Source organism: Hemitrygon akajei, chromosome 5 (assembly GCF_048418815.1).
Source record: "Hemitrygon akajei chromosome 5, sHemAka1.3, whole genome shotgun sequence".
Taxonomy (NCBI): Eukaryota; Metazoa; Chordata; class Chondrichthyes; order Myliobatiformes; family Dasyatidae; genus Hemitrygon; species Hemitrygon akajei.
Window position 1 is genome coordinate 92641198 of NC_133128.1, and position 25379 is coordinate 92666576.

The window sequence follows — 25379 nt, forward strand, 5'->3', positions numbered from 1 at the left end:
ACTAATTTTACATATCTTCAATTTGGGTGCTTTCTCAATTATCTTCTTTTGTATTATATTATTATTGTATGTTTATTTTTGCACTGTATTAATGTTCTTCATTTTGATCTGGTTTTTTTTTTAATCTGTAGCGATATAGAAAATGTATAAAAAACTAATTTAAAAAAATCTTCTATTCATGCTAGTACCTTTCCTGTAATACCATGGACACTTACCTTGTTTAACAGCGTCAGGTGTGACACTTTATCAAAGGCCTTCTGAAAAACCAAGTAACCAACATCCACTGACATTCTTTTCTCTATCCTGCTTGTTACTTCCTCAAATAATATAATTTTTATTAGGCATGATCGATCTCTCCTAGAGGAAACCATGCAGACCTGCCTATTTTATCATGTGGTTTCAAGTATCCCAAAACCTCATCCATAATAACAAACCCTAAAATCTTACCAACCACTGTAATCAGGCTAAACACCACATTATTTCCTGACTTTTGCTGCCCTCCCTTCTTAAAGAGTGGAGTGACATTTTCCAGTCCTCTGGGACTATTGCTAACTCTGGTGATTCTTGAAAGATCACTTTAGTGTCTCTACAATCTCCTCAGCTACCTCATTCAGAACCATAGGATATAGTCCATCCAGTCCAGGTGACTTACCCACCTTTAGAGTTTTCAAATTTCCCAATCACATTCTCCCTAGTAATAGTGACTACATTTGTTTATGCCCCTGATTCTATTGAAGGTCTAGCATGAATTTCCTCTTCAGTTTCCTTGTTTCCACTTTCACCATTAATTGTAAAACAAAATAATTAGTAAAAGATAAGTACCTAAGTTACAGAGAAAGGTTGAACAAGTTAGGTCTTTATTCTTTGGAGCGTAGAAGGTTGAAGGGGGACTTGATAGACGTATTTAAAACTATGAGGAGGATAGATAGAGTTGACGTGGATAGGCTTTTTCCATTGAGAGTAGGGGAGATTCAAACAAGAGGACATGAGTTAAGAGTTAGGGGGCAAAAGTTTAGGGGTAACACGAGGGGGAATTTCTTTACTCAGAGAGTGGTAGCTGTGTGGAACAAGCTTCCAGTAGAAGTGGTAGAGGCAGGTTTGATATTGTCATTTAAAGTAAAATTGGATAGGCATATGGACAGGAAAGGAATGGAGGGTTATGGGCTGAGTGCAAGTCATTTGGACTAGGTGAGAATAAACGTTCGGCACGGACTTAAAGGGCTGAGATGGCCAGTTTCCGTGCTGTAATTGTTATAAGTAGTCAGTCCCTCCTCCAAACAACAAATTTTTCATATCATGAATGCCTACTCCAGCCCTCCCTGTGGCATTGCTATTCACATCATTTCACTGCCCTGTGATGCAACTGGTAGAGCTACTGCCTTTGTGTTTCAGTGACCCAGGAATAATCCTGATCTCCAGTGCACCAAAGATAAGCAGGTTGGTAGGCTAAATGGCAGCTGTAAAGTTCCCCTGAGATGCAGGTCAGTGGTAGAATCTGGAACTAGCTCATGGAAATGTAAGGAAAATAGAATAGGATTTCTGTATATAGGATGACCTTGAGAACTAATGTGTTCCATTTTTACAGAAGTCTTATACTGATTTTGAACATAAGTAAGAAAATTCAGTAGATTCTGGTTAATTGGGACATATCAGGATGTATACAATTTTGCTCAATTAAGCATTTGCCTAATTAGATGAAGTTCCATGGAAATAGTTATAAAGGTATAAAAAAGACAACCACCATTAAACTGAGTAATAAATTAAGTATTTAAATAAAATACAGAACAAATTAAGACACTATCAGTACTACTACAGCACTATAAAACTGTATATTAGATCCTAATAGTTACCAGCGGATGAACTCATCTAGTGTACATTGGTACAGTGATAATGGACGACTGTCATACAATGCTTTTTACAATTGTATCCTCCAAATCTTCATTGTCATTGTAACATTCAAGATGATTGTCGATACCTTCAAATTCTTCTTAGTTCCTAACTGATTGAAGCAATGAAATCATTTCATTTTCACACCCAGTCATTTGTGGTGTCTCCAAACTTGAATGTTTGGAATTGCAGTGACTATAACAGATCTAAGTTGTCAAAAGTTCTTCTTTCTCACCAACTATCAGTGACAAAAGGCCCTGCTTTTTGAACACAGCACATGCAACTTATGCTATTTTAAAAGTTTTCTCTAAGCACAGTGTAGTGTCATTCAGTGCATTTGTGCATGCAACTGATGTTAGTTAGAAACTTTGCTATGAGTCTCCTGTCCTTAATTAATCAGCATAATCTCCCAAATAAACAAACTGAATCCTGGCTACTTTCTTGATTAGTTTTTGTTCTTTAAGGTTTGTTCCAAATAAATGCTTCAATTAACTGATAGCCAAATTAATTGGAATACACTGTATACAAATATCACTGTATGGTAAAAATACTTCCACAATATTGTAATGAATGGCATCTAAAGCACCCAAGACTGATAAAAAAGAACAGTTGCTAAAAGTGCAGCGAAGGAGGAAACTAGTTCTGATCTGCTGCTCATAAGAATGAGCAGATGTACATACAGTATATCAGACTTTTGAATTTAATAGTACTATGTGAGCTTACTCATATGTACTTACGGGCATCCAGAAATCAGGTATTCATACACCCACCATGACCTATTATGGGTTGATGGAAGCCGAGACTCATTGCACCAAAGGCCTGTTTCCATTGCTGTATAACTGACTCTACACCTTTATACCCATCTTACACTGAAGACATTTCTATAAATTCACTCTTTGAACCAAACTATCAGTTACTACTCTCTTTCAATCAACTCCTGTAAATGTTTAATGATGGAAACCTAGGTAAAGTTGAGAATGGGCTAACTCTAGAAATGTCTGTATTCATGAAAAACTAAAGAGAAATTTGAGATTTCAATTCTATTTGAAATTTTCAGAGTTGACAGATGTTAGTCAAGTTCCAGTCAGAACACATTGACTGTTACTGCCATTAATCCAATTGCATCTGTTGTCAATAGACACTAGGAGCCTAGAGCTTTGTTCAACAATGTAATTGTACCATAATTATGCAGGTAAAAGCTATTAATGGGACAGTAAAATCTGCTAAACGTGATCTAGAGGTTTTGCAAAGAGAAAAACAACAGAAATTGAATGAGCTGTACGTGGTTGTCCCTCTGAAACTGCATCAGGTAAGAGAATGAATTTAAATCAATTTATAATGGAATTTCAAACTCAATGCATTTGAGATTTAATATGAAGAATGATATAGATGGTGAAATCTCATATTTACATTTTGATATTGGCTGCATAATTTTGATACACACAGAGAGCACACACTAATATTTATTCACTCAACTTGTACATGTAAAGAAAATAACAGACAAATACAGGACACAGGATTCACTTTCATCTGAGTGCTAAGTCTGCATCACACTACTTAAACAAGATACAACAACTGCTTATTCTTGCATAAAGGACTTGCAGGAAGGCACAGAGTCGACTGTACTTCCTTAGAAGGTTGGCGTCATTCAATGTCTGTAGTGAGATGCTGAAGATGTTCTATAGGTCAGTTGTTGGAGAGCGCCCTCTTCTTTGTGGTGGCGTGTTGGGGAGGAAGCATTAAGAAGAGGGACGCCTCACGTCTTAATAAGCTGGTAAGGAAGGCGGGCTCTGTCGTGGGCAAAGTACTGGAGAGTTTAACATCGGTAGCTGAGCGAAGGGCGCTGAGTAGGCTACGGTCAATTATGGAAAACTCTGAACATCCTCTACATAGCACCATCCAGAGACAGAGAAGCAGTTTCAGCGACAGGTCACTATCGATGCAATGCTCCTCAGACAGGATGAAGAGGTCAATACTCCCCAATGCCATTAGGCTTTACAATTCAACCGCCAGGACTTAAGAACTTTTTAAAAGCTATTATTAATGCTTTTTGAGATAGTGATTTAGATGCATATCATATTTTTTACTGAGTTAAGTATTGTATGTAATTAGTTTTGCTACAACAAGTATATGGGACATTGGAAAAAAAAAAGTTGAATTTCCCCATGGGGATGAATAAAGTATCTATCTATCTATCTATCTATCTATCTATCTATCTAACATCTTTACTGTTGTTAACTAAATGAGGTAGGTGTAATCAAAACCTATGTAATTGATGGAAAAAAACAGTATCCTTTTTCTTACAATGGCAGATAGAGTATATTGTCAACGGAGACATGCCAAATGATTTAGTCTCTGGCCTGGTCTTCACCAGTATGGCTTTAACATCACTGCAAAATCGGATCAAAGAGCTTCACGTGGAGACGACAGAGCAACGACAGCTGTATAAGCAAGCACGACAGAAACACGTACAACTTCTCCAAGACAAAGCAAAGATGGAAGCTGAAATAGCAGGTAATTACTGTATATGGCAAAAAGGAGGAAATATTGTCAGAAACCATCAGTGCAAGCTCATCAATGAATGACACCGGTGTGTCTAGGAAAATGGGCACAAAGGCATGCCAAAGGTCAGAGTTAATAGTCATGCTGTAACTGAAATAGGTAGTTCTGAAAATATTGACGAATACTTTACATTTCAACATTATTTTGCCTTCTAAGGCAAATCATGTTAGGTTTATCATCATGTACACAAGCACAATGAGATACTTGCATCAGTATTACATGTCAATTCATGGAATATAAATTTGATTGGGAGAAGTGCACAGATGCTGTAGCTCGTCATCATGCAAGGCTGTTGAGAGGATTTAAAAAGCGAGGATTTCTTTCAGCGGAAGGTTCAGTTGGGAGAAGTGCGCAGACACAGTAGCTCATCGTGCAAAGCCACTGAGAAGATTTTTAAAGTGAGGATTTCTTTCAGTGGGAGATTTGATTGGGAAAAGTGCAGAGACACAGTAGCTCGTCATCATGCAAGGTCGCTGAGAAGGTTCCCGGATAAAAAGGAGACACTGTCTAATGGAACAGTCATCGAAGTAGTGTGAGTCAGAGTAGTAAGGCTTTGGCTCATCGGGACTTTGGTGTGGATGGGCCTATGCATCTGCAGGATATCCAGGAGATTTCCAGCCTTCCTGATGGCCACATCTGTGACAGGTGCATCGAGCTGCAGCTTCTTAGAGACTGAGTTAGAAAACTGGAGCTGCAGATTGATGACCTTCAGCTTGTTAGGGAAAGTGAATTGATGATAAACAGGAGCTACAGGGAGGTAGTCACATCAGGGCCACAGGAGACAGGTAACTGGATGGTTGTCAGAAGAGGGAAGGGAGGACATCAGACATTGGAGATCAACCCTGTGGCTGTCCCCCTCAACAATAAATACTCCCTTTGGAGAACTGTTGGGGGGGTGGGGACAACATCCCTAGGGGAAGCAACAGTGGCTGTTCCTCTGGCACTGAGTCTGGCCCTGTGGCTTAGAAGAGCAGGAGAACTGAAGAGGATGGCAGTTAAAGGAGACTATAGTTAGGGATACAGATAGGTGAGTCTGTGGGTGCAAAAAAGAAACATGGATGGTAGTTTGCCTCCCAGGTGCCAGGGTCCACGATGTTTATGAATGCGTCCACAATATCCAGAAACGAGCAGCCAGAAGTCATGGTACATATTGATACCAAAGACATAGGAAGAAAAAAGGAGGAGGGCCTGATAAAAGAATATAGGGAGTTAGGAAGAAAGCTGAGAAGCAGGACTTAAAGGGTAGTAATCTTGAGGTTGCTGCCTGTGCCACGTGAGCATAGAAATAGAATGAGGTGGTGGATCAATGATTTCTGGATCATTGGGACCTCTTCTGGGGCATGTGTGACCTGTACAAAAAGAATGGATTGTACTTGAATCAGAAGGGGGCCAATATCCTGGCGGGGAGGTTTGCTAATGCTGTTAGGGAGGGCTTAAATTAGATTTGCATGAGGGTGGGAATCGAAGTGAGGCAGAGGATGGGGCAGTTGGCGCACAAGTAGAGACAGCTTGAAGGCAGAGCAAAGATGCACTCAGCCTGATGGTTTGAGATGTGTCTATTTTAGTGCAAAGATGATCATAAACAAGGTGGTTGAACTTAGAGTGTGGATCAATTTGTGGATCTATGATGTTGTGGCCATTACAGAGACCTGAATGCTTCGGGGTCAGGAATAGCTGCTGAGTGTGCCACAAAGGACAGGGAGGGAGGCAAAAGAGGTGGGAGCATGGCATTGCTAATCAGGGATAGTGTTGTAGCTGCAGAAAAGGAGGAAGTCATGGAGGTATTATCTACTATGTGTGGGTGGAAGTCAGAAACAGTAAGGGGACAATAACTCTACTGGGTGTGTTTTATAGACCCCCCCCCCCCCCCCCCGATAGTAACAAAGACATCAAGAAGCAGGTAGGGAGGCAGGTTCTGGAATGGTGCAATAATACTAGGGTTGTTGTGATGGGAGATTTTAACTTGCTAATACTGACTGGCATCTCTTTAGAACATGGGATTTAGATAGGGTGGAGTTTGTTAGGTGTGTTCAGGAAGGTTTCCTGATGCAATATGTAGATAAGCCAACTAAGGAGATGCTGTACTTGATCTGTTACTGGGAAATGAACCTGGTCAGGTGTCAGATCTCTTGGTGGGAGAGCATTTTGAAGATAATGGTCATAAGTCTATCTCGTTTACCATAATGCTGGAGAAGAATAGGATCAGATAATTTGGGAAAAACATTTAATGGGGTTGGGGGAAATATGATGCAATTAGGCAGGAACTTGGGAACATAAATTGGGAGCAGATGTTCTCAGGGAAATGCACAGCAGAAAAGAGGCAAATGTTCAAGGAACATTTGCATAGCATTCTACATGGGTATGTTCCATTGAGGCAGGGAAAGGACGGTAGGGTAAAAGAACCATAGTGTACAAAGGATGTGGAAAATCTAGTTAAGAAGAAAAGAAAAGCTTACAAAAGGTTCAAGAAACTAGGTACCAATAAAGCTCTAGAAAATTACAATGTTGCCAGGAAGCAGTTAAGAATAAAATTAGGTGAGCTAGAAGGGGCTATGAGAAGGTCTTGGTGAGCAGGATTAAGGAAAAACCCCAAGGCATTCTACAAGTATGTGAAGAGCAAGAGGATGAGCCATGTGAGAATACAGCCAATCAGGTACAATAGTGGAAACGTGTGTATGGAGTCGGAGGAGGTAGCGGTGGTACTTAATGAATGCTTTGCTTCAGTATTCACCAAGAACAAGGACCTTGGCAATTGTGGGGATGATTTACAGTGGACTGAAGTGCTTGAGCATATAGACATTAAGAAAGAGGATGTACTGGAGCTTTTGAAAAGCATTAAGTTAGATAAGTTGTCGGGATGGACGAGATATATACCCCAGGCTACTGTGGAAATGAGGGAGAAGATTGCTGAGCCTCTGATGATGATCTTTGCATCATCAATAGGAATAGAAGAAGTACCAGAGGATTGGAGGGTTGGAAATGTTGTTCCCTTATTCAAGAAAGTGAGTAAAGATAACCCAGGAAATTATAGACTAGTTAGTCTTACTTCAGTGGTGGGCAAGTTGTTGGAGAAGATCCTGAGAGGCAGGATTTATGAGCATTTGGAGAGACATGATCTGATTAGGGATAGTCAGCATGTCTTTGTCAAGGGCAGGTCATGCCTTACGAGCCTGATGGAATTTTTTGAGGACGTAACAAAACACTTGATGAAGGTAGAACAGTGGATGTAGTGTGTACAGATTTCAGTAAGGTATTTGATAAGGTTGCCCATGCAAGGCTGATTCAGAAAGTAAAGAGGCATGGGATCTAGGGAGACCTTGCTTTGTGGATCTTGTCCACAACAGGCAAAGGGTAGTTGTAGATGATTTGTATTATTCATGGAGGTTGGTGACTTCAGGGATCTGTTCTGGGACCCTCCTCTTTGTCATTTCTATAAATGACCTGGATGAAGAAGTAGAAGGGTGGATTAGTAAATTTGCTGATGGTACAAAGGTTAGGGGTGTTGTGGATAGTGTGGAGGGCTGTCAGAGGTTAACAGTGGGACGTTAACAGGATGCAGAAATGAGCTGAGAAGTGGCAGATGGAGTTCAACCCAGATAAGTGTGAAGCGGTTTATTTTGGTTGGTCAAATTTGAAGACAGAATATAGTATTAATGGCAAGACTCTTGGCAGTGTGGAGGATCAGAGAGATCTGGAGGCCCGTGCCTTTAAGACACTCAAAGCATATGGTGTGTTGGCATTCAAGAAACATGGGATTGAGTTACAGAGCTGTGGAATAATGCTATGGCTATACAAGACCTTGGTCAGACCCCACTTAGAGAACTGTGTTCAGTTCTGGTCACCTCATTACAGGAAGGATGTGGAAGGAGTGCAGAGGAGATTTACAAGGACGTTGCCTGGATTAGAGAGTGTGCCTTATTGGAATAGGTTGAGTGAACTTGGCTTTTTCTCCTTGGAGCAATGAAGGATGAGAGGTGAACTGATAGAAGTGACGAGAAGCATTGATCGTGTGGATAGCCAGAGGCTTTCTCCCAGGGCTGAAATGGCTAACAGGAGGGGGCACAGTTTTAAGGTGCTTGGAAGTAGGTACAGAGGGGATGTCAGGGGTAAGATTTTCACATAGAGAGTGGTGGGTGCGTGGAATGTACTACTGGTGACAGTGGTGGAGCAGGTACAACAGGGTCTTTTAAGAGCCTCTTAAATGGGTACATGGAGCTTAGAAAAATAGAGGACTATGTGCTAGGGAAATCCTAGGCATTTTCTAGAGTAGGTTACATGGTTGGCACAACATTGTGGGCTGAAGGGCCTGTAATGTGCTGTAAATTTCTATGTTCTATATTGATACATAAATTCTACATGATAGTGAAGAGTATAAAAAAGACTACATAAAAATAAGACATTGGTACAAAAGGAAGACACAATCAGAGACAAATCCATTGCTGAGGTTGGGTTAAGGGAGTGCTGGTCAGTGCAAGAACTTGATGGTTGTAGGCATAGCTGTTCTTGAGCCTACAGGAGTGGGACTTCAGGCTTCCATATCTCCTGCCTGAAGTTAGCATTGAGAAGAGGGCATGACCCAGATGATGGGAATATTTGGTAATAGATGCCCCTTTCTTGAGGCAGTGCCTCCTGTAGATGGAGTCAATGGTAGACTGGGTTGTGTCCACCACTCTGCAGCTTCTTACATTGCTGTGCATTGGAATTGCCCTACCAGGCCATGATGCAGCCAGTCAGGATACTTTTAACAATGCATCTGTACAAGTTTTTAGAGTATTTGGTGTCATACCAGATCTCCATGGTCTCACGAGACTAACGGATGCCTGTTATTATCACTATTGTGCAGTGCTATTTGTCTTTATTCATAGACTGTGTGTGAAAATTGTCATCTGATTATTCCAACTCTCTTGACATGGGTTTGCACAGAAGTCCCATTCTAAACCATCTGCTGAGCTAAATGTGATCCCTGCTCTGAATTTCCAGAGGATTTTATGTGCTTTCTACCTTAAGTCAATGGACTGGGCTGACATGGAGCATTGGTAACTTAACACTTGTAATTCTAAAGATGTAGCATGGTAAGAAGGAATCTAACTACATGGGCATGGAGCAAGTGGAATGAGGATCTCAGGTGAACTGGGGCAACCCCTGACGTCATATCTACAGAGGACCATTCTTTGTCACGACCACTGTCATCCTCCAATTCCTTGGGTTCCAATGCATAGGAGCCTGCAAAGCTCGCAGCAGATATCGAAAGAGAAAGATCATGATGAGCAACATACTTCAGATCTATCTAGGCACTCGAATCACTCATTGAAAATCTTGATAATTGATTGGAATTACAACTTGGACAGCAGTTGAGAAGACAGTGTGACCAGCAGCACAAGTTGTTACTGCTGGTCATGTTATCTTCACAACTGCAGTCTAAGGAAGGAGGTGATCCTTATTGCATAGGAGCTAACCTCTGTGAAGATACAGAAATATGGTGGGTAATTGGATTCCCTGCAGATGAAACAGTCACTCTTGCTTTATGTAACCATAGAGGAAGACAGAACAGTGGATGTTGAGTACATGGATTTCAGTATGGCACTTTACAAAGTTCCCCATGTTGACTCATTCTGTAAGTCAGGAGCCATGGGATCCAGGGAAACCTGGCTGAGATTCAGAATTGCCTTGCCCACAGAAGGCTGACGGTGGTAGTAGATGGAGCATGTTATTCCTGAAGGTAGGTTGATAGGGTGGTTAAGAAGACATATGTTGTGTTGGCCTTCATTAGTTGGGAAATGAGTTCAAGAGCTGTGAAGTAATTTTGCAGTTCTATAAAAATTCTGGTTTTTATACTTGGAATATTGTATTCAGTTCTAGTCGCCTCATTATGGGAAGGATGTGGAAGCTTTAGAGACGGTGCAGAGCAGATTTACCAGGATGCTGCCTGGATTAGAAAGCTTGTCTTATGAGGATAGGTTGAGCGAGCTGGGGTTTTTCTCTTTGGAGAGGAGGAGGAGGAGAGGTGACTTGATGGGGATATATAAGATAATAAGAGGCAGAGATCAAGTAGACAGCTAGGGACATTTTCCCAGGGTGGAAATGGCTAATACATGAGGGCATGACTTAAAGGTGATTGGAGGAAAGTATGAGGGAAATGTCAGAGGCATTTTTTTTATACAGAGTGGTAGATGCATGGAATGTGCTGCCAGGGGTTGTGGTAGATGCATGGAATGTGCTGCCAGGGGTTGTGGTAGATGCATGGAATGTGCTGCCAGGGGTTGTGGTAGAAGCATGGAATGTGCTGCCAGGGGTTGTGGTAGAAGCATGGAATGTGCTGCCAGGGGTTGTGGTAGAAACATGGAATGTGCTGCCAGGGGTTGTGGTAGAAGCATGGAATGTGCTGCCAGGGGTTGTGGTAGAAGCATGGAATGTGCTGCCAGGGGTTCTGGTAGAAACATGGAATGTGCTGCCAGGGGTTGTGGTAGAAGCATGGAATGTGCTGCCAGGGGTTGTGGTAGAAGCATGGAATGTGCTGCCAGGGGTTGTGGTAGAAACATGGAATGTGCTGCCAGGGGTTGTGGTAGAAGCATGGAATGTGCTGCCAGGGGTTGTGGTAGAAGCATGGAATGTGCTGCCAGGGGTTGTGGTAGAAGCATGGAATGTGCTGCCAGGGGTTGTGGTAGAAACATGGAATGTGCTGCCAGGGGTTGTGGTAGAAGCATGGAATGTGCTGCCAGGGGTTGTGGTAGAAGCATGGAATGTGCTGCCAGGGGTTCTGGTAGAAACATGGAATGTGCTGCCAGGGGTTGTGGTAGAAGCATGGAATGTGCTGCCAGGGGTTGTGGTAGAAGCATGGAATGTGCTGCCAGGGGTTGTGGTAGAAACATGGAATGTGCTGCCAGGGGTTGTGGTAGAAGCATGGAATGTGCTGCCAGGGGTTGTGGTAGAAGCATGGAATGTGCTGCCAGGGGTTCTGGTAGATGCATGGAATGTGCTGCCAGGGGTTGTGGTAGAAGCATGGAATGTGCTGCCAGGGGTTGTGGTAGATGCATGGAATGTGCTGCCAGGGGTTGTGGTAGAAGCATGGAATGTGCTGCCAGGGGTTCTGGTAGAAACATGGAATGTGCTGCCAGGGGTTGTGGTAGAAGCATGGAATGTGCTGCCAGGGGTTGTGGTAGAAGCATGGAATGTGCTGCCAGGGGTTCTGGTAGATGCATGGAATGTGCTGCCAGGGGTTGTGGTAGAAGCATGGAATGTGCTGCCAGGGGTTGTGGTAGATGCATGGAATGTGCTGCCAGGGAAGCATGGAATGTGCTGCCAGGGGTTGTGGTAGAAACATGGAATGTTCTGCCAGGGGTTGTGGTACAAGCATGGAATGTGCTGCCAGGGGTTGTGGTAGAAGCATGGAATGTGCTGCCAGGGGTTGTGGTACAAGCATGGAATGTGCTGCCAGGGGTTGTGGTAGATGCATGGAATGTGCTGCCAGGGGTTGTGGTAGAAGCATGGAATGTGCTGCCAGGGGTTGTGGTAGAAGCATGGAATGTGCTGCCAGGGGTTGTGGTAGAAGCAGGCACATTAGGGATATTTAAGAGACCCCGAGATAGGCACATGGGTGAAAGGAAAATGGAGGGTTATGTGGGAGGGAAGGGTTAGATTTCTGTTGGAGTGGGCTTTGCCGTACTGTTCTATGTTCAATGCCATCTACCATGAGGATGATCTACATAGAATATAAGCTGTGCTTATATGTGATTAATGAGCTGATTAACTTACCCAAGTAGTGTGTTGAACCTATCCATCTACGAAGCCACGGCACTCTACATGTGGATAGAGCTCTTAAGGATAGTGGAGTCAAGGGATATAGGGAGAAGGCAGGAATGGGGTACAGATTGTTGTTGATCAGCCATGATCACAGCGAATGGCAGTGCTGGCTCAAAGGGCCAAATGGCCTACTCCTGCACCTATTGTCTATTAAATTACATGTACAAACACTTGAACAGTTCATTGAGAAACTTACAATTTGCATTCGCATGAAGTTAATGTCACTTGTATAGTTGCAAGTGCTTCTCCTTTATTATAACACATACTGTGCAGTGAAACATATTATTCAGATTGCAACACCACACGCTGGGTGATTGAATTTCTCTACCTGTTGCACTACTTGCCACTGTTTTCTGCCTACTGTACTTCAATCACCGCAGCAACAAACGTTTAAATCAGGCTCATCAGTCAGTGCAGTTTTATTCATCTTGATTTATTCCAATCATCTGGAAAATGTATGTGTAGTCACTCTTTTTTGACTGCATTAATTTCCCAACAGGTTAACTAATCAGTAATATTCCAGTTTCTCACTTACACAGTTTTAAATTTTAAAATTGTACATGACAGATTCTCTGATTAAAAACATTCCAAATGAAGAGTTTGTACAATGTTTCCAGCTACATTCCTTAACTTTAAAATGTTGACATGGAAACCATTTGTCCTTAGGGGCTTTTCTTCTCTGCTGTTGTATTTACCTCATTACTATTACTTTATATTACTTATCCAATTCCATTCCTGATTAACAAAATCTACATAGGAAAAGTGATCTATTCATTGGTGACTAAGTGATATCCATACTACCTTTCACTGAAAACACAGGGCCCTTAGTATAATTAACATTCCTACGCATCCATCCAGCATCCTCTTTGGCTTTCTACTATCAGGCAGGAGACTACAATGTATAAAAACAAGAACGGTCAGGATGAGAAGCAGTTTCTTCCCCCAAGCCATTAGGCTTCTGAACTCCCTGCTGCATTGTGTATATATATATATACGTGTGTGTGTGTTTGTATATACTTAAATGACAATAAACTTCACTTGATTTGAAATACCGATAATTATACAATCAATTTTTTGAGGAGTCTAGATTGCTCCTAACTATATAACTGTAAAATGAATTTGACATCCATTTAATATGGAGTCATAGAGTACTACAGCACAGCAACCGGTCCTTCAGCCCATCTACCTGCACCTGGACCATATCCTTCCAAATCCCCCTCCTCAATCCGTGACTTATCCAAACTTCTTGTAAATGTTACAGTTGAATCCATATCTACCACTTCCAGTAGCACCCTCTGAGTGAAGAAGCTCCCCCTTAGGTTTCTGTTAAATATTTCACTTTTCACTCTCAACCTATAACCTGTATTTCTATTCTCACCCAACTTGAAGGGGAAAAAAGAGCCTGCATGCATTCACCCCATCTATATATACCCCTCATAATTTTGTATATCTCTGTAGGATTTCCCTGCATTCTACTACACTCCAGGGAATAAAGTACTAACCTATTTAACCTATCCTTTTTGAGAGTGGTAGCTGTGTGGAATGAGCTTCCAGTAGAAGTGGTAGAGGCAGGTTCGGTATTGTCATTTAAAGTAAAATTGGATAGGTATATGGACAGGAAAGGAATGGAGGGTTATGGGCTGAGTGCGGGCCAGTGGGACTAGGTGAGAGTAAGCGTCGGCATGGACTAGAAGGGCCGAGATGGCCTGTTTCCGTGCTGTAATTGTTATGTACTACAGAGTCATGTTAGTAATGGAACACGTTGGAAAAGCTTGCAGTGTGGGAGCAATGAACTGGGTCCGGCAAGATGAAAGACATACACACTTGAAAGCCCATGCCCAAAAGAGTGCCTGCCACATGTGGGAGACCCAGTCAATTCACCGCACGGTTGATCAGCTGCATGTGCATTCACCACATTCTTGCAATTGATCTGATATGGTACACCAGCAATATACTTGTTCATTTTCAAGCTTATTGATATATTTCCTGTAGGTAGATGACCAGGTGCATACAATAAATTTAGTCTCACCATCTTCAACTTCCCCAACTCCTGTACTCAATTCCCTGATTATGAAAGCTAATGTGCTAAAAGCTCTCTTTACTACCCTATCTCCCCATAATGCCACTTACAAGGAATTATGGATCTGTATTCCCAGATCCCTTTGTTCTCAGGCACAGCCCAGAGCCTTACCATTTACTGTGTAAGACTTACCCTAATTTGTCCTCCCAAACTGTAACACCTCACATTTGGTCCATTAAGTTCCAGTTTTCAGCCATTTTCCTTGCAAATATAAGATGCAGAAGTGGGCTGAGAAGTGGCAGATGGAGTTCAACATGGAGAAGTGTGAGGTGGTACACTTTGGAAGGACAAACTCCAAGGCAGAGTACAAAGTAAATGGCAGGATACTTGGTAGTGTGGAGGAGCAGAGGGATCTGGGGGTACATGTCCACAGATCCCTGAAAGTTGCCTCACAGGTAGATAGGGTAGTTAAGAAAGCTTATGGGGTGTTAGCTTTCATAAGTTGAGGGATAGTGTTTAAGAGATGCGATGTAATGATGCAGCTCTATAAAACTCTAGTTAGGCCACACTTGGAGTACTGTGTCCAGTTCTGGTCGCCTCACTATAGGAAGGATGTGGAAGCATTGGAAAGGGTACAGAGGAGATTTACCAGGATGCTGCCCGGTTTAGAGAGTATGGATTATGATCAGAGATTAAGGGAGCTAGGGCTTTACTGTTTGGAGAGGAGGATGAGAGGAGACATGATAGAGGTGTACAAGATATTAAGAGGAATAGACAGAGTGGACAGCCAGCGCCTCTTCCCCAGGGCACCACTGCTCAGTACAAGAGGACATGGCTTTAAGGTAAGGGGAGAGAAGTTCAAGGGGGATATTAGAGGAAGGTTTTTCACTCAGAGAGTGGTTGGTGTGTGGAATGCACTGCCTGACTCAGTGGTGGAGGCAGATATACTAGTGAAGTTTAAGAGACTACTAGACAGGTATATGGAGGAATTTAAGGTGGGTTATATGGGAGGCAGGGTTTGAGGGTTGGCACAACATTGTGGGCCAAAGGGCCTGTAATGTGCTGTACTATTCTATATATGTTCAAACTAATTGCTCCTATTCTCACGCTAGCTATCCTCAGTTTTCACATATGTGTAGAATGCCTTGGGGTTTTCCTTAATCCTACTTGTCAAGGCAAATGGATTCATGAACTCCTTTAGAAATCCCTTCTGTAATTTAAAGATTAATGATTAGCTTTATTTGTCACATTTACAATGAAATATACAGTGAAAAGTGTTGTTTGTATCTAATCAAATCGGCGAGGATTGTGCTGGGCAGCCCATAAGTGTTGGAACATAGCATTTAGCACTTCTACGAGATGCTGAGAAGAGAATTTGTGTTACACTGTCTCTATCTGTCCAGGATGTGGGCAGCACTGTAGCATAGCTAGTAGAGCTGCTGTCCCACAGCTTCAGTGACCTAGGAACAATCCTAAGCTTGGGTAAGCAGGAGTAAGCTTAGTGAGCACTATGTGGTGCTGTCTGTGCACAGCTTTCACTGTCTCCTTGGGTTTCCTCCCATGTTCCAACAATGTCGAGGTCGGTGGGTTAACTGTGAATTGCCCAAGTAGTAGGGAACCGATGGGAATGCGGAGAGAAGAAAATGGGTTAGGGTAGCATAAATGTGAAAACGGGTGCTTCTTGAACAGCATAGACTTTTTGGTGTGAGTGGCCTACTTCTGTGTTGTATCTCTCTATCTCTTTTTCAACTGGCATAGATATAATGGATTAAATGATCTCCTTCTGGTTTATAAGTATGCTATGATTCTCACTGAGTCAGTTGAGGAGCAATGTGGTCAATTTAAAGATGCAATACACGCGATGCAAGAAGTGTTTGTATCCAGGTCAGAGAAGCAATAAAAACAATAGATCAACTACATGGATAAATAAAGATACACATAAAAATTATTGAAGAAGACAGCTGTATAAGGAAAACAGAAAAAATAGTAATGATATTAACCATAGGGCGTATGAAAATATGAGAGCTATAGTCAAGAGGGAAATTCAGATTGCCGAAAGGCCGCTTGAGAAGGATATTGCTGATAATGCTAAGGCTGACCCCAAGAGATTTTTTCAATACCTTAGTAGTAAAAGAAAAGTCAAGGCGGAAGTTAAGTATACTAGGACTAATAGTGGAGTGTTAAATTATGCAGAGAAGGAAATAACTGATACTCTGAACTCATATTTTGCTAAAGTATTCACCTGTGAAGCAATATGCCAGTAAGTGTAAAGAAAAATAAGGTTGTTTTAAGTGACTTAGAGATCTTAGAAATTGAGGACCTGCTTCAGCTGAAAAGGCTGAAAGTTAATAAATCTCCAGAGCAGACAACATTTATTTAAAGAGGCCTGTGATTTTATATATATATATACACACACACACACACGTATTTTTCAAAAGTCATTGGAGACTAGTGAGATCCGCAAGGACCATAAGTGGGCTTAATGCTGTCCCGGTATATAAGGGGGATGACCGCACTGACCCTGGTAACTATAGGCTAGTAAGCTTAACCTGTATTGTAAGTAAGATAATGGAAACCAAAGAATGAGATGCCAAAGCAGCTGATAAGAACAAGCATGTTAGCAGAAAGCCAGCATGGGTTCAGAAAGGGGAAATCATGGTTTACATAGCTGGAGTTCTATGAAGATGAAAATTTATGATAATAATAGAACGTTTGACTTCATTTACTTGGACTTTCAGAAGGCTTTTGACAAGTTACCTCTCGAGAAGTTAATAAACAAATTGCAGGAGGTAGTGATTCAGGGTAAGGTGTGTGAGTGGGTGCAGAATTGGCTCAAAAACAGAAAACAATGAATTATTGTGAGAAGATCATTTTCACACCTAGAAGATGTTAAAAGTGGGGTTCCACAGGGATCAGTTTTGGGGCCACTGCTATTTTTAATTTACATTAATGATTTGGATAAGCATATACTAAATAAACTAGTAAAGTTTGCTGGTGACCACAAAATTAGGGGGAAATAGGCTGATAACATTCAGGCAGCAGAATCAATACAATTAGATCTAAATAAAATCCAGATGTGGGCAGATAAATGGCAGATGAAATTTAATGTAAGTAAATGTAAATTGTTATATATAAGAAGTAGAAATATTAGATATAAATATGCAGTAGGGGGTCTTGAGTTAGAAAGTGCACTGTATGAGAAGGGTTTGGGCATCCTGGTAGACACATTGCTAACAAAATCTGGACAATGCACAAAAGCGACTAGGAAGGCCAATAGAATGTTGGGCTACATAATGCGCTCAGTGGAGTTCAAGACTAAAGACATTCTCATTAAGCTGTATAATGTGCTTGTGAGGCCACACCTTGAATACTGTGTGTACAATTCTGGTTTCCATATTGTGTGAGGGATGTGATGGCACTGGAGAGAGTCCAGAAAAAGGAGACTAGACTCATTCCAGGTGTACAGGGTACGAGCTATGAAGAAAGATTGAAAAAATTAAATCTTTTTAGCCTAAGTAGATGGAGAATGAGAGGAGACATGATAGAAGTGTTCATAATCATTAAGGGTATAAGTAAAGTGGATGCCAGCTGCATCTTCAAAATTAATCCAACATCAAGGACACGGGGCCATGGGTGGACACTGGTTAAAGGGAGATTTCAGACTAACATCAGGAAGCATTTCTTTACACAGTGAGTTGTGGACACATGGAACCAACTACCTAGTTATATAGTTAGAGACTTTCAAATCTAAACTTGATAGTTATTTCAACACACTATGTGAATAGGAATTTGCCAAGCTTTGTTGTGTTGAAAGGGCTGTTCTAGTCAAAAACTTTCTAATGTACTCAGCCTTTTATATTTACGGCAATTTAATCCCTAATCAGTAAACCTACACCTCTAGCCCTACTTTTTTACATTTCTCATGATTTTTATAACTTGATACATTTAGCTGTTCTTTCCCAGTACCCTTGTGGCAACTTTTACCCAGTTATTGTCACAACATATCCTCACACACCTGATTGTGCTAGGAGCTTACTAACCCGATTTAACAACTTTGATTTTACATACATGCATTCCAAAACTGTCTTGCTTTCTCATGATCAGTCTTTCCACACTTGTCTGACTCCACAACTTCACTCGAGTTTTTGTTGCCACTCCAACTTCCTCTTTCTCCACATTACACCTGGTGGCTACCTCCCTGCCAGTTTAGTTTAAACCTTCACAAACCACTCCTAGCTAGAACATCAGCTCCAATGTTGTTGATGTGCAACTGGTCCAAAAGGAACTACACAGCCCTTTTCCTCCAAGTTGGTCCCAATGCTCCAAGAATTTGAGCACTCCTATACCAGCCATACATTAACTGGTTACTTTTATTCTCACTTTTGCCATTGGGAATAATCCAGACATTATCACCTTTTGATCCTGCCTTTTAATTTCTCGCCTGCAATTCTGTCACTAATAGAGTTGGAAGAGAAATGCTATCAAGAAATGGTTCGGAAGTTTGGCCGTGTGGTTGATCTGGAGGCATTGCAAACACTCTCCGTGAACATTACCTTGGAAGAACTGAAAGAGAAGATTGATGTCAATAACACTAAATTCCACAGAAAGATAAAACAAAGAGAGGTAAGTAACTTCACAGTGTGTGGGTGATACCAACCAAAATAAACGAGTAAGGAAAGTGACTAAATATTTGATCATAAATAGCTCAGCATATTTGACACGTTGAGTTCCAAACTGTGCACCCTGTCCCTCACTAACCTTTCGATATCTGGAAGGGCCTCTTGATAACTTTGTAGGTGCCTCTATCAAATTCTGTCTGATTTGAAAAGTGGTTTGAGGTGCTTTAAATGTTAAACACATTGCAGAAGTGCAGGTTTATCTACCAGGCCACAGAAAATTGTACAGCTACATGGTGCATTTTTAATGCATAAAGTTGTAAGTGCCTGATAATAGAAGTTGCCTTCACATTGTCTTAAGAAATAAGAACCCATTGTGAAGCCTGAATCAGGCCAGAATTTCACACCTGTGTTGTAATGTTTAACTAGTGGCTAAATGTATAGCTGAGGCATAGTGTTTCATTTTTAGATTTAAATTTGTGTTAGTTTAGGGTCAAATACACCAAGGTGCAGTGAAATTACTTGTTTGCTGGAGCTCACAGAGTAACAATCAATATAAACAACTAATACAATGTGTGCAAAGACCATAGTGCAAACTGAAATGTTAAAGTGACAATAATAGAATAACTGAGAGAGGTAGAATTAAGAGGAATCACAATCTAGTAAAACATTTACACATTTTGAGTGGTATTGCTTTGTTCCCTAGGCGGTGCATGAAAGTAGTCACTACGGCACACATGCTGGCCTATTCAAATGCTAATCAGTATCAGGTCTCCAGCACTTAAAGTAGTGGTCGCCAACCTGTCGATCTTTGAGACTTTCCCAGTAGATCCCGAAAAAAAAAGAAAAATAAATACACAAATACTGTTGAGAGATTGTTTCTGGGTTGCGGGGTTTTCGTTCCGTTCTTTCTGCCCAGTGCGCATGTGCATAGCTCCCCTGCACTACACAGTGTACTTCAGTGGTCCCCAACCACTGGGCCGCGAGGAAACTACGTGAGTCAGCTGCACCTTTCCTCATTCCCTGTCACGCCCACTGTTGAACTTGAACCTACGCGAGGTCATCAGTCGCCTAAACGCAGTGACACCCTCGAACCAGGGGTCACTGGTTGGCCTCACGTGGCTGGCGGGAAGCGCCGCTGCTACTGGCCTGGAGCGTGGACAGATGGGTGTTGTCTCTAAACCTGTTTACCACACCGAATGTTCATGGGAAACCTGGTGCTAAAATATTCGCAGATGACCTAATTCGGGCTCAGGGTTTCGTAAGTAGCAGAGCAGCTACCTTGCTGCGATCTACTGAAACAAACTTTTATCGGCTGATAGATCCTACTGGTGGGGGGCTGGCGCGTGTCCTAACGCACTCCTCACTCAGTCAATCGCTCTCTCCGCCGCGGCCCCGGTATGGGGACCTCCGGTCCTGACCTTGTCCTCTCACCCCACCCACGACCAGCCGCACCTGGCCAAGGCGTCTGGCAGCGGGTGGGCAGGAGGCTGCAGTTCGGGCCCGCAGGCTGTCTAATGAGGCCATGAAGCCTTCAAAACTGCTCTGGTACCCTGAGTCCAAGCACCCTGCACTTAAAGACAAACCTGTTGAGTTTTTTCAGCGGAAAAAACGTGAGCAAGCGGGACAGAAGCAAGTGCTGAGAGCCACAAAAACTAAATTGTGGAATAGACTGGACATAAGGAACCTGCTTCAAGTATCGCTGTATTCCCGTCGTGTTTAACACCCACCCCCCTATCGGCCAGTCCACAAGAATATTGTCAATATTAAACCGGCCTGCAGTGCAAAAAAGGGTGGGTACCCCTGGTGTTTATACATTATTTCTACTTCCGGGTTGCGGGGTTTTACTTCTGGTCTTTTCTGCCCCGGTGCGCATGCGTGTAACTAATTGACCAGGGGTCGATCTTGCCTTTCACTAAGGCCAAGGTAGGGGATCTTGGGCTTAAAAAGGTTGGTGACCACTAACTTAAAGAGGACCCACACCACTGCTGGATGTGTATATGCAGCTTTCTGTGGAAGTGCTTGGAACACAAGCAATGACCTTCTTATCCTTGAGGATGGTGTTTTGAGGAAGGCCCCCTAGATCAAAAGTGGTTGTAGGTACCAACAGAAGTCACTGCCAGTGATGATTCTTCTTTGTTTAGGAGCAACAAAAAAAAAGATATTTTCATTTGATTTGTCAGTGTTGGTGTCAAGGTCATTTCCTCTGCCTGTTAACCCTTCCTCTTTAATTTCCACTGCTTCCTGCCGGGGGCCTGTGGAAGAAGCTGTGCTCCCCTGATGATGCAGTAGAGGGCGGCAGAATATCTAGGCAGTTTTCAAGAGCACTGCAGACATTCCCAGCATGACCTGAATTTCACACCAAGGATTCCAGTAGCCTCAGATTGACACTGGCCAGCATTGTCGTGATGTGCTTACAAAATGATCCTGGACAGTTCTTAGGCAGCGGTATTGAACGAATCACAAACAAGAGAAAATCTGCAGATGCTGGAAATCTGAGCAACACACACAAAATGCTGGAGGAACTCAGCAGGTCAGGCAGCATCTATGGAAAAAAGTACAGTCGACGTTTTGGGCCAAGGTCCTTTGGCAGGACTGAGGATAAAAAGATGAGGAATAGATTTAAAAGATGGAGAGGGGAGAGAGATACACAAGGTGATAGGTGAAACCAAGAGGGGGAGGGAAGAAGTAAAGAGCTGGAAGTTGACTGGTGAAAGAGATACAGGGCTGGAGAAGGAGGAGTCCGATAGGAGAGGACAGAAAGCCATGGAAGAAAGAAAAGGGGGAGGAGCACCCAAGGGAGGCGATGGGCAGGCAAGGAGATAAGGTGAGAGAGGGAAAAGGGGATGGGGAATGGTGAAGGGGAAGGGGGGCATTACTGGAAGTTCGAGAAATCGATGTTCATGTCATCAGGTTGGAGGCTACCCAGATGGATTACAAGGTGTTGTTCCTCCAACCTGAGTGTGACCTCATCTCGACAGTAGAGGAGGCCATGGATTGACACATCGGAATGGGAATGGGAAGTGGAATTAAAATAAATAGCCACTTCTTCTGGCGGTAGGTTCTCAGTGAAACAGTCGCCCAATTTATATCAGGTCTCATTGATATACAGTTGGCCACACCGGGAGCCCCGGACATAGTAGATAGCCCCAACAGACTCACATGTGAAGTTTTGCCTCAACTGGAAGGACTGTCCGGGGCCCTGAATGGTAGTGAGGGAGGTGGTGTAGGGGCAGACGTAGCACTTGTTCCGCATGCCAGGAGGGAGATCAGTGGAGAAGAATGAATAGACAAGAGAGTTGCATAGGGAGCGAACCCTGCAGAAAGCAGAAAGTGGGGGAGAGGGAAAGATGTGCTTGGTGCTGGGATCCCATTGGTGATTGAACGACTGGCCAATAGCACCTTAGTCCTCCTCCTAACAGAAGGATGGAGCTTTCCAAGACATCGGAAAAATGTGTAGAGGTGGTAGATAAAAACACAAAATGCTGGCAGAACTCAGCAGGCCAGACAGCATCTTTGGGAGGAGGTAGTGACGACGTTTCGGGCTGAAACCCCTCATCAGGAGTGAAGTAACATGGGATGGTCGAGGGGGATAAGAAGTGGAGGGAGGGATGAAGTAGAGAGCTGGGAAGTGATAGGCTGGAGGGAAAAGGGCTAGCGGGAAGGTGGAGAATTATGGGAAATAAAAGAGAAAGAAAGGTAGGGCTGGGGGGAGATTATAGTGAGGGGGGGGGAAAGAGAGAGAAAGAGAACCAGACTAAAATTATAGATAGGGATGGGGTAAGGGGTGGGGGGCAGTGGTGTCAATGGAAGTCTGTGAGTTGAATGTTCATGCCGGCAGGTAGGAGGCTACCTAGGCAGGAGATAAGGTATTGCTCCATCGACCTGCGTATGGCCTCATCTTGACGGTAGAGGAGGCCATGGACAGACATATCGGAGTGGGAGTCCATTCATCCCCCCCATTCCTCCCCACTGACCTCCCTCCAGGCACTTATCCCTGCAAATGGAAGAAGTGCTACACCTGCCCCCACACTTCTTCCCTCGCCACCATCCTAGGCCCCAGACAGTCCTTTCAGGTGAGGCACAACTTCACCTGCGAGTCAACTGGGGTGATGTACTGTATCCGGTGCTCCCGATGTGGCCATTTATACATTGGGGAGAGCTGCCGCAGACTGGGAGACCGTTTTGCCGAACACCGGCGCTCGGTCCTCCAGCAGTGGCGGGATCTCCCTGTGGCCACACACTTCAATTCCACAGACCACTCCCACTCCAACATGTCTGTCCTTGGCCTCCTCTAGCGTCAAGATGAGGCCACATGCAGGTCGATGGAGCAATGATGGTTCTTATAAGAACAGTTTTACTCATTTCTTTAGAATGAAAATACATTGGCTCCCTGGGTTATGAATTTTGCTCCATATTCCAGCATCTGCAGACCTGTTCATCTCCTATGAATGATCCTATCATTTTCTTACAAACTCTCCCATATATTAAAGCATTTTTCAAATTAGTATATATTAAAACATGGCTTTGTATGGCTGGGCATGGTGTATTTTGCTTTAACTTAATTTTGGGTAGTGTTAGGGTGAATATTCAAAAGTTAAAGAACTATAGCAAGTGTATGCAGTGTGATGCAATACAAGTTACTACAGAAAATAAATGATTCTGACTTGAGGTAAAACTGGCAGTTCTCATTAACGGAACTCTTGTGTGATGCAGGGACTACAGATCGAATGCTAAGTGAAAAGTTAAATATTAGCTTTTTAATATTTCTGAACTATGCATTTAAAGAAGTACTTTTACCACCAGATCTTCCTGAAGAACTAGAAGGCACTAATCACTACAGTAATGTCATTTTTTGTTAACTTTTACCTGCATACAGGAGAAAAGAGCAGAGATGCAAGATGAGCTGATCAGTTACATCAGACAGTATACATGTAGACTGGATCAGTTGAATATGATGCTGACTGAAAAGGAGAAGATTGAAGCACAGTTAAATAGCCAACAGAAGAAAATGGTAATGTTATTAGATCATATCTTGCATTCAGATTCTGTGTATTTTAAAACTTTAAGAATAATGAGCTACAGAGGTTGTTTGCTACAACATTTGGCTCCTTTTGTTCACATACACTTGCCAGATATTGTGATAATTTGGTGAGTCTGGACTGATTTCATTACAAATCAGAGACAAATCATAGGAAATGGGTTAAGGACAGATTAATGGGCTTTCCACGGGTGATGCACATGCTGCAAGAATCCACACACTATGCTATAATGTTAGCAATCTGAGGGAGAAATATTGATCAAGGCATCTGGGACAACCTGAAGTAGTGCCATGAGATCTTTGACTTAGCACTGCCTCAAATGGTTTCATTCTATTTAGCCATCAGTAGCCATTAGGTGAAAGCATAAATTATTTTAAAAACTGTTTAAAAATAAATTTACTTAAAATGCATTTCCTTTCCGGTGGGCTTGAGATCATGCGAATATTGCTTGTGGTGAGTAAGCACGAGATTTAAAAAGGGTAGAGGCTGTTAGGACTTTCCAGCTTGAGATTGTTGGATAATTAGGCACTTGGCAAGGGCAATAAAAAGAAGTTAGGTTTAAGCAGAGCGGCCATTGTGAGAATAGGCCAAGACCTCCGGCAGATTCAGTCACTAGGTATACATGGAGAGGTAGTAAATTGGATTAGACATTGGCTCAATGGAAGAAGCCAGAGAGTGGTAGTGGAGGATTGCTACTCTGAGTGGAGGCCTGTGACTAGTGGTGTGCCACAGGGATCAGTGCTGGGTCCATTGATATTTGTCATCTATATCAATGATCCGGATGATAATGTGGCAAATTGGATCAACAAATTTGCTGATGATACAAAGATTGGAGGTGTAGTGGACAGTGAGGAAGGTTTTCAAAGCTTGCAGAGGGATTTGGACCAGTTAGAGGAATGGGCTGAAAAATGGCAGATGGAGTTTAATGTGGACAAGTGTGAGGTATTGCACTTCGGAAGGTCAAACCAAGGTAGAACATATGAGGTAAATGGTAGGACACTGAGGAGTGCAGTAGAACAGAGGGATCTGGGAGTACAGATACATAATTCCCTAAAAGTGGCACCACAAGTAGATAGGGTCGTAAAGAGAGCTTTTGGTACGTTGCCTTTATAAATCAAAATATTGAGTATAAGAGTTGGAATGTAATGGTGAGGTTGTATAAGACATTGGTGAGACAGAATTTGGAGTATTGTGTGCAGTTTTGGTCACCTAATTACAGGAAGGATATTAATAAGGTTGAACGAGTGCAGAAAAGGTTTACAAGGATGTTGCCGGGACTTGAGAAACTGAGTTACAGAGAAAGATTAAATAGGTTAGGACTTTATTCCCTGGAGTGTAGGAGAATGAGGGGAGATTTGATAGAGGTGTATAAAATTATGATGGGTATAGATAGAGTGAATGCAAGCAGGCTTTTTCCACTGAGGCCAGGGGAGAAAAAAGCCAGAGGTCATG

The 25379-nt window shown here is 42.6% G+C and overlaps 1 protein-coding gene across 2 annotated transcripts in view; it reads left to right on the top strand.

The window, feature by feature from the left end:
* LOC140727991 (cilia- and flagella-associated protein 44) overlaps positions 1 to 25379 on the top strand; it is a 207614-nt gene that overhangs the window by 168920 nt on the left and 13315 nt on the right. For both annotated transcript variants that reach the window (XM_073046057.1, XM_073046058.1), the window contains 4 exons: positions 3080 to 3196; positions 4200 to 4401; positions 18732 to 18892; positions 23765 to 23899. In XM_073046057.1, coding sequence (XP_072902158.1) covers positions 3080 to 3196; positions 4200 to 4401; positions 18732 to 18892; positions 23765 to 23899 — 615 coding nt within the window. The remainder of the gene's footprint in view (positions 1 to 3079; positions 3197 to 4199; positions 4402 to 18731; positions 18893 to 23764; positions 23900 to 25379) is intronic.